This window comes from Mytilus edulis, chromosome 10 (assembly GCF_963676685.1).
Source record: "Mytilus edulis chromosome 10, xbMytEdul2.2, whole genome shotgun sequence".
Taxonomy (NCBI): Eukaryota; Metazoa; Mollusca; class Bivalvia; order Mytilida; family Mytilidae; genus Mytilus; species Mytilus edulis.
In genome coordinates, this window is record NC_092353.1 from 3,504,658 (window position 1) to 3,514,199 (window position 9,542).

At 31.8% G+C, this 9,542-nt stretch overlaps 1 protein-coding gene across 1 annotated transcript; it reads left to right on the forward strand.

Moving 5' to 3' along the window:
* Nucleotides 1-539: 539 nt before the first annotated feature.
* LOC139493157 (uncharacterized) lies at nucleotides 540-6,473 on the forward strand. Its single transcript, XM_071281328.1, has 3 exons — nucleotides 540-1,012; nucleotides 3,192-3,347; nucleotides 5,257-6,473. Exons 1-3 carry the CDS (start codon nucleotides 947-949, stop codon nucleotides 5,428-5,430), a joined length of 396 nt encoding a protein of 131 aa, XP_071137429.1. The 5' UTR covers nucleotides 540-946; the 3' UTR covers nucleotides 5,431-6,473.
* Nucleotides 6,474-9,542: the final 3,069 nt, after the last annotated feature.

Here is a 9,542-nt window from a genome sequence, read left to right on the forward strand (position 1 = left end):
TTTTACGTCAAGATTGTGAGCGCTCAACCAACCACTTTCTAAACGGGTACAGTCGTATATAGCACAAATGTTTATATACAACTGTTTGTTTCAGAGGAGTTTTAAAAAGTAGGTCATTTATCCCTACCGCTGAAGTTTTTTCATCACACATAATGTAATTTCATTCCCAAAATGCACCTCACAGCAATGTTTATAAAGTTCATGTTACATTTATACATTATTTCCTAATTCACCCAGCTAAGATCTGAATAACCATCAACGCTACACCTCACACATAGTCCTTAAGTACAGCAAAGTTAGTCAAACAGTTAATGACGTTTTGGATGAGTGAAATTCTATTTTTCCTAATGTATTTCTAATCTCAGAACGGTACTTCAGTTCTACATTACCCATTATCTGATAAAAGAATCTCGATTGTGGTTTTGGACATGCATCTCATATTGTAAATGGGAATGGTAGTCAAATGTAATAGTTTAAATGTCGAACAATGATTGGTCGTGTTAAAAATATTGGTAAAATCATTTCGTTATAAGTTACAAGCATAGTCTTGTAGGTAATCTGATAGTTGTTGTCAGGAACTCGTCACTACACGTTATAACCTCAAATATTTATCTTGTCTTCTTTTGGACTATAAAAAATCAGACAACTATCAAAATAATTGTTATCAAACTCAGTTATTATAATATAATTGATTTTGATAGCTACTTTGCTGTTGAAATATCGATTAATATGGAAATACTTTTAATTCGATCAACACCATGAAGAAATGTGATTTTGTAATTATAATTCTCCATAGGATTTTGTTCAAGCGTTGATTGGACAGATTTCATTAACAATATAAAGTAAAGGATTACAGCAGTTATAAAATCAAATGCAGAAAGTTGTGCATGTCTAAAGCTTGAAGGGATAGTATGGTTATCTATATACGTTCTCTGTCCAGGTTAATATGATGTGTGATTTATTATGTTGGATTACAATTCTAGTTTTATTATTTAGTGATATAAATAGTGAGGTAAGACTAGAGAAATTTGTTGTGATTTGATTTTTGCTTAATAACTGTCTCATCAAATTATTTAAAGTTGATTACAGAAATTGTTTATGGTATATTCTATTAGCAGTTGAAATTCTATATTATTTACTCGATATTTTATTGTTTGTTTAATATGTTGGAAGAGCGTTTATTGTTGTATCAAAAGCATACCCAAAAATATTATATATTTAACAACATTATACTAATATAAATTCCTGGACCTTGAAAGTGACCTGCTGATAATAGTTATCAAAGGTACCAGGATTATAATTTAGTACGCCAGACGCGCGTTTTGTCTACATGAGACTCATCAGTGACGCTCATATACAAATGTTTATAGAGCCAAACACGTGCAAAATTCCAAAAAATTGTGCCAAAAACGGCTAAGGCAATCTATGCCTGGGATAAGAAAATCCTTAGTTTTCGAAAAATTCAAAGTTTTGTAAACTGATAAAATATGATGAGATAATTATTACTCATTTATATTTATCAAGCCGCAAACTAGTCTATAATGTGGAAAGCAGTACACCAAAGTTTCCAGTAATATAACTCCTCGGTAAAACGAAATATATGAGACTAAGGATATACATCATTTGGTTATTTCTTTATTTTATTCTGTAATTGTTGTCCTTTGAAACTGCAGATCATATATGTATTTAAAGATTACAAGGACAAAAAGGCAAAACATAAACATAAGTTAACGATTTGACGTCGAGCTGAAATAAAATAAAAATACTATGAGACTCCTTCAAATAGAAGCGTTCAGATATATTCCTATGAGACTCCTTCAAATAGAAGCGTTCAGATATATTCCTATGAGACTCCTTCAAATAGAAGCGTTCTGATATATTCCTATGAGACTCATTCAAATAGAAGCGTTCAGATATATTCCTATGAGACTCCTTCAAATAGAAGCGTTCAGATATATTCCTATGAGACTCCTTCAAATAGAAGCGTTCAGATATATTCCTATGAGACTCCTTCAAATAGAAGCGTTCAGATATATTCCTATGAGACTCCTTCAAATAGAAGCGTTCAGATATATTCCTATGAGACTCCTTCAAATAGAAGCGTTCAGATATATTCCTATGAGACTCCTTCAAATAGAAGCGTTCAGATATATTCCTATGAGACTCCTTCAAATAGAAGCGTTCAGATATATTCCTATGAGACTCCTTCAAATAGAAGCGTACAGATATATTCGAATATCAAGTTTAACATTGTAACTTTAAGACACGAAAGGAGCGACATTAATATAAGAAAACCTTGTCAATTCAGAAATATTAAAACGTACATCGAAAATGTATTTTTTTTAGACCAAACTATATTAATATAGGAGAGATGGACAATTTTGGTGGACCTTACTAATTTTTTCAGTTTTGTATTTTAGAAAAAGATTTTAAATTCATTTAAATTATGGTTGGACTGCTACTTTAACTTTGATTCTATTTCACTTGGCAAAAAAAAATCTCTCATTTCTACAGAAGTATTTTCTTTTGTGTGGTTTACCCCCTTATATATAATCAAAATACCAACTGACTATCCCGCTTAGTTTTTTATTCACTTCTTTTAACATAAAGTAGAATAGTTATGTATGATAAGATATCTTATATCCACCATCTCCATGTTTTTTTGTTGACTACACATATATAAAAATACAAGCAGTACCTATTTTTACGAGTTTACTTACTAGACAAAGCACATAGATTATGCGAAGACCCTTTACAAGGAATCTGTGTTATTGTAAACCAATATTTGTAGACAGAAGACTAGAAAAAACATAGAATAATACCATAAATAGTCACTTGAAACGGCAAACTTCCAAGTTTACATCTAAAACATTTTTTTTATGATTTTATGATCCATTATTATACAGCTTTTAAGTGCTGTAATTTTCTTAACTTGCTTTCGATATCAATGCAAAATTTCAAAAACACTTTAATAAATTGACATGATAAATATAAACAATAATTTGATATAATAAAACAGTTTCTGTTAAGTGAAACGTAAATATTGGAGCCTAACTGACAAACGTAGTGCCTTTAAGTTGTTTAATGTGTATATCAAGTTGCATAATAATAAATAAATCAATATATAATCCCCTGAGAAATAAAAGCAAACTCATAACAAAATTAAAGAAATATTCCATTTCTTTTTACAGATATATGAATTTGATTCCAACGGACCATGTTGTAATGGGACTCTTGGCTATGCTTATTATAATATGCCATGTTCATCATTAAAATGTTGTAACTCAAGCGAAACCGTGTCTGTATCTCTTGTAAATGCTGCCTTAGGATATGTCTTCCGGTGTACGGTAAGTTATATTATCTTACCTCCTATACATTTCTAGGAATGTGATTGGTTAAAAGCGTCCGCGTGAAGACCGTGTATATTTGATATTAGGTTAGTAGGGAGATGGGGCTTATTTCATACACGGTTAGTAGTGGAGTTACGTCCCTTTATATACCATATTAGGTAGTAGGAGGAGGGGCTTATTTCAAACACGGTTAGTAGGGGTGTTACGTCCCTTTATAAAAACAAAACGGAACTGAGAAAAAATCTTAAAGGTTTCAACAGACGAAGAAAGGATGATTAAGATTGAAATAAATTCTTATAAACACATTTAAACCTCACACGTTGTTATCGTTGGCTATTCTTGTAGGATCAATGGAAGTAGTTTCTCAATGCTAACAGTATATTAAACACATTTAAACCTCACACGTTGTTATCGTTGGCTATTCTTGTAGGATCATTGGAAGTAGTTTCTCAATGCTAACAGTATTGAAGTTTCAACAGACGAAGAAATGGATGATTAAGATTGAAATAAATTCATTAAACACAATTAAACCTCACACGTTGTTATCGTTGGCTATTCTTGTAGGATCAATGGAAGTAGTTTCTCAATGCTAACAGTACTGGCTTGGTCATTTTGATAGATCACAAGTCTAAATTTTACACGTTAAGATAGTCGGTAAGATAAATTCGTTACATAGTGTGCTGGTGACGTAATATGGTATATATGGGGTCAGTAAATTCCATATGGGAATTTACTGACTCCATATATATACCGTATTAGGTCACTAGCACACTATGTAACTAATAATACATGCTGCCTTAGGATATGTTTTCCGAAGTACGGTAAGTTATAATACAGTGTCCTGGTATCTTGTTCTTTCGTCATTAGTATAAATCGTCAGGTGTACAATAAGTCATTGTATAGTGTCCTGGTATCTTGTTCTTTCGTCATTAGGATAAATCGTCAGGTGTACAATAAGTCATTGTATAGTGTTCTGGTATCCTTGTAATCTCTGTCTTAGAATATGTTGGAAACATATCGTATAGTATTCTGGTACACTTGCCACCTCTGCCTTAAGGTATGTCCTTCGATGGATTGTAATTTATTATATAATATATAGTGAGGTGGTACAAACCAAATTTTTTGATTGTCGCTAAAATAGTAAGGCTTTAAAAACCAACGTTCTTAAAGTACAAACATACAACTAATTATGCAAGAACACAGACATAAGTGCACATGACTAGCAAAGCTAGTAATACAGAATTAAAATATATATTAGCAAAAGCTAAAAATTAATAAAGAGAAGCACTATTGTGTAAAAGGGAATTGAGATTCACATGAATCTGATGTGAAATTTACAACAACAAAAATTGACATTTTTCATGATTTCAATTAAATTTGAAAATTTAGATGTTATTTGAAATATTCTATTTTAGAAATTCATGTGAATTTCACATGAAAAAAAATTACGTGATTTTGATGTTAAATTCACATTAGTTTAACATAAGATTCACAAAAAACTCACAAAAACTGATTTCCCGTGAGTTTCACGTATAAGCTCGTTTGAGGTGAAATTGATGTGAATTTCACGTGAGATTCACATGAAATTATATTCACGTGAAATTGATGTGAGTGAAATTTGCCTGTGTATAGTGTTCTGGTACCATTATTATCTCTGCCTTAGGATAGATTTAAGTATCATTTTTAATATGAAAGAACGACGAAGGGTATACGTCAATGATACTGTAACCCGACGACACATACCACAAAAAGACACTCAGAAATTCAATGAACGAAATAATTTAAGATCTTAATACTAGTAGACATAGTAGAAAAGTCGTGCATTATAATAACTTTTCCTTACAATATCTAAGGGAGCTATATATAGTATTGTATGTGTTAATAACAATAATCATTTTCTTTCTAGGATAGATCAGAAGTTAAAAAGGACTGTACCAAACGAGGCAAACTAATGATTGACTCAAAAGTGGCTTCAACCAAATATGGCACTCGTATATGTTGTGAAGGATTAGTGCCCAAAATTTATTTCAACCAACCATCTGCTGCCTTGGCTGTTGAATGTGTTGATTATCTTCGGTAGTCCTTATCTTGTACAGTGAGTGAATGGATTAGTGGATTTTTTTTTAACTGGAATAATACTGTTTTACTCTGCTGCATGTTATATGAATCATTTGTAAAGATGTTCTCTATGGCGTGAAAGGAGGAAAATTTTTATAGAAATTCAACATCTCTAACTACCTATACATATCAGTTTCTCATTCATTATAAACAATCGAAGACAGCATACAACGTTTACCACTATAGGGTGTGGGGAGAGATAATAGGAGGAACAAGCCAACGCTAGGTGCATGTAGAATAAGTTATTTACAATCATTTTCTACTATTGTCATTGGGAAATTAGAGATAGATATTTCTGTCATCTTAAAGATGGAGATTTATAAGACGGGATTAAAAGTGTATTTTTTTTAATCGCTCCTGCATTTCCATTCATAGACCATTCAATGTTGCAGTTTGGCAAAACCTACTAACGAGGCATAATGTCCAGATAAGAGCGCCTGCTAATGTCTATTTACATCTATTTACTTGTTGCAATTTTGAAAGACAAGCATTATTTCTATACATCAGCTTCTTTATTAATTTGTGTTGAACTTTCTTGTGCAATTTAAACATATTCAGTTGGCTGAAATATGCAAAAGAGGTGAGACACACATAAACTTTCTTGTTGATAATCAACGCTGTATCAATCAGTTATACCTATTGTTTCCATTTGGTGTTTATGATTGTCGAGATAGAGCATTTACAGGTTAAGTTCTCAATAAGCACCTGTCATGTGACGTTTGAGAGTTTACATAGGTATGTGTGATGAATCTAAACATTTATTTACATGGCAGAAACTTGTCATTACCATTACATTATTTTGTTAAGCTAATCTGTACATATCAATCCCTTTAGGTGCTATGTCCTATATCCTCCTTTCTATTTCCGAAGTGATAAACATTTTGTCCGAAGCCTTCCCGTTCTAATATAATCAATTATGTTAGCAAAACTTTTCAAGTTTCTTCTTTCATTGTATTATCTATTATTTCCGTGTATTTTTTATGAATAAAATTATATTTTTAAAAATTGTTTGTTTTTTGTTCTTGTTTTGATTGACTTGTCAAATGCAAAAATTAAATACTAATGGTTCAGTAAACTTGAGTATTAATTTTCTTCAAAAACCCTTTTGGGAGTATGGAAGCGTGTTTTGTTTATAATTAATCTTGACTATTATGTTTTGTGAAACCACGTCAAATCTGTAAGTAACTTCTGTATTCCCTTTTTATTTTAGATAGTGTTTTTACGTTTTTTTGTCGTGATGGCAGAAGGTCACTGACTTTGTTGTTATCCTAGATCAACATTTATAAGTAATTCTAATGCAACAACGTTTGTAATATCCATTTTGATTGGATAACGTCACTTATCTACATGCCATCAATTGACAATTGATGCTATCGGACGTACGCGCAAGCGCAGACGGCATATGACAGATTTTAAATACATGTTTTAACGTTATTTGCTATCAGTATCATTAGAATGGAGATAACAATATTGTATTTTAAGCTCCGACGGCATCCATTGGGGATTTGATGGTCGCAAATACCCGTTTACTGTCTCCGCTAACGAGTCGAAAGTAAACTTAATTTGCGACCATCAAATCCCCAATAGATGCCGTCGTAGTTCAATATACAATACAGTTAACTCCTAAATGTTTAAAAAATCAATATTCAAAATAGAAGTGTGTAAGATGTTTTTTGGTTGTCTGATGATTTTCTGTTTGCGTTCAGAAGCCATGATTTCGTATATAAGAAGATATGGTATGAGTGTCAATGACAGAACTCTCCATCCTAGTCACAATTTGTAAAAGTAAACCATTTTGGTCTATCATGTATATTTAGGAAAAGAACAAATGTGATAAATCAAAAAGGTAAATTGACCCAGATATAGGACATACATTATCTTACTGTCGCTGGAAATGAAGGTATGTTTGTAAAAGAGTTCTGAGCGTTCAGGGAACATGGAACTCTACTTTCACGAGGAATCATATACAATGTTTCCAACCAGAATAAATGTAAATTCGTCAAACCGTAACAGCCAAACGGGTTACCCTCAAAGCATGTGTTGATTCATGCAAAGAAGTTTTTTTTATGTCATGCAAACATTTGAGTATCTTCATTTTCATTGCCTCCCGATGGCATATTTATGTGTTGAATTAGGACTGCAGTAATCTACCTATGTTATTTCTCGAAAATTTACCTATAAGAGAAAAAACAACATAACCATGAAATAAAACTTGAGGGAATCCCATAAACTACAAAGGTTGCGAGAACGGATGCACAGCTACAATGCGAAATACTAGTACCTTATTAAAACTTCCTGTACCTAATTAGAAATACATGTACCTTTAACAAAATACATGAACAAAATCAGAATACGGATTTGACATATTGTTATGAGGTGTCAGTTTATTAGTTGAACTATTTTCCTTTTGGTTTTTAGTTATTGTAGTTATTGGACTTCACTAATGCTAATTGAATGTCACTTTTAACTGTTCATACAATTAACTTTTAGTGTAAGTTACATTGTAGTGTTGTGTCGTTGTTCTCCTCTTATGTTTATGCGTTTCCCTCAGTTTTAGTTTGTTACCCCGATTTTGTTTTTTGTCCATGGCTTTACGAGTTTGAACAGCGGTATACTACTGTTGCCTTTATTTAGCAATGTTACCGTGAAACTTGTAATGTAAATTCAGTCACATCTTCATTATATATTCTGCATGTCTAGTCTGTCATTACGAAATACAGTTAAGTAAGTATGAATCGATATAGCCAATGTTCCGTTTGACAGTAAAACATTTAATTATTTAATGTAATAGTTTAGCAGTGGTACTGGTATTCCTGTTTAATTTTCGTAATTGCTACTTGACATTGGCTCAGCACATTTGTTTTCCATATCTAAAATTAGTACTTTAAATACCTTCAAACGACCTCACTGTTGAACGATTTATTGTCTCTGCGTGGTCATCAATACAGTTCATGTAAATTTTGGGTACTCGCTTTTACTTGTGTAATTCTTCCAGTTAAGTAAGCACAACACTCTTATGCAGTAAATATGAGGAATCTAGTTTTTTTATTCTCTTTGTAAAAATTTGTCATTAAAAGCTTAAAGCAAAGATACACAAATGGAAAAAGACATATAGACAAAAAACATTTATAAACGAGTTTGAATCGAGAATCTTATTCAAATATAACCATAACTCCATCATGCGAAGTTGACCTGTCTGTTGCTTTTAGTTCATATAATTCTTCAAATCTTTCGGTTTTCCTACACATCCTTGGCTTTCAAATACTCGAGCGTCGAGTGTTCCGGATGAAGGTAAATCCAGAAAGGCAATTAAGACACCGTGTGTTGTTTTAATTTGGTATTTCCGTCAACACATTTTGAATAGACACGATTACATTGTAGCATCTTCAGTTTGCCTTAAATTAATATTTTTGAAGCTCAATATTTTTGACGAACATTCTAAATAAGCAAATAAACAGATACAATAAAATTGCATGCATCCTGTTTTAAAGATATATTTCAGTCTTTGACTGTTCGTTTGTGTGAAACTTACAATGTACAGTGTTTCCAGAAACCTCGAGCAAAAGTGAAACCCCAGTCATAAGTTATTGCAATTTATTTTATTTCAATTTTCTTTGATATCAAGAAGACTGCTTACCATGAAATACGTGTAAATTTGTGTAGAAGCTACAACGTATTAGTTTTGGCGAGTCATGAAACTAGTCGGAACTACATATAAATTAGAAACCAAGTTGTGTCTATGACGATTGTTCGAAGGTATTTTCCCTAATCTGTATGTTTAAAAGTAGGCGTTTGAATAAACTCTTAGGTTGTATGTATTTGTGATCCTGATAAATAATGAGTTATTACCATTACTATAAAAATATGCAGCGATTTTAATATTTTTACTTGAGACTGTTATGGACAAGTTCAATAGTAATAGTTATATAACGTATTACAAATATAAGTCTATATACATGTATTACATTGCTCAGGGTTCTTTCAGAGGAGATAAAAAGAATATAAATAAAAACAACAAAAAAAGGACATAACAGCTTCACATACTATTTAACATTACAATGTTGTGACGTAATG